General features: G+C 64.0%; 1 protein-coding gene across 1 annotated transcript in view; it reads left to right on the top strand.

Moving 5' to 3' along the window:
- The first annotated feature begins 464 nt into the window (after window positions 1-464).
- Window positions 465-752, top strand: part of CALM2 (calmodulin 2) — a 14,981-nt gene continuing 14,693 nt past the window's right edge. The window contains exon 1 of the mRNA XM_004699753.4: window positions 465-544. Coding sequence (XP_004699810.1) covers window positions 542-544 — 3 coding nt within the window. The 5' untranslated portion in view covers window positions 465-541. The remainder of the gene's footprint in view (window positions 545-752) is intronic.

The following is a 752-nucleotide window of genomic DNA, read 5'->3' as shown; positions in this document are numbered from 1 at the left end:
GGTGGAGGAGGAAAGGTCCCCCAGCCAAGCGCAAAGCAAGCCACTCTGCCGCCTGGCGCAGTTGCCAGGACAGCGCGGCCCGAGCAGCAACGGCAGAGCCGCACCGCGTCCGGCGGCGGCTGCGAGCCCGAGTGACGCATTGCAGGTACGAACCGGCCAATCAGAGGCCGGCGCAACGAGAGCCGACCGCACACCGTTTCCAGGGTATTCCTCCGCCCCGCAAAGTAGCGCCCCACATGCGTAAATCCCGCCGGGCTTCTAACGGGTTTCTGGAGAACGGAACCCACTTAGGGCGTCTGTTTGTTCATTTCCCTTTCTATTTTGCATCGTCGACCAAATAACTGTGGACCCCAAAAGAGTTTCAGGGGCCGGGGCCGGCCGGGACTCGTTGCGATGTTCCGTTATCTGACATGAGCGGAGGGATCTGGCGGAGGGAGGTGTTTATGAGGCGTTGGGGGCGGAGGAGGAGGATTAGTCCGAGTGGAGCTAGCGAGCTGAGTGGTTGTGTGGACGCGTCTCCGAGACCGGTAGCGCTTGCAGCATGGTGAGTGCGTCGCCAAGCTGCGGGCGCTTGGCCGGTGGGGGAAAAGAGGCTGCAGCGAACTGAGCCAGGAAAGGGAAGTCGTTTCCCTTCCGCCCTTCCAGAGTGGTCTTCACCCGAGGGACGGCGCGAACGCGCCCGGGGGCGCCCGCGATGGTTCTGTCGCAGGTGCTCCGCACCCCCATTCTCCTCAGGGAGGTTTCGGCGGGCG

This window comes from Echinops telfairi, unplaced genomic scaffold (assembly GCF_000313985.2).
Source record: "Echinops telfairi isolate 266 unplaced genomic scaffold, ASM31398v2 ScPeMD7_7475;HRSCAF=8513, whole genome shotgun sequence".
Classification (NCBI taxonomy): Eukaryota; Metazoa; Chordata; class Mammalia; order Afrosoricida; family Tenrecidae; genus Echinops; species Echinops telfairi.
Note: the sequence above shows the minus strand (reverse complement) of the source record. Positions and strands in the feature narration are given on the sequence as shown.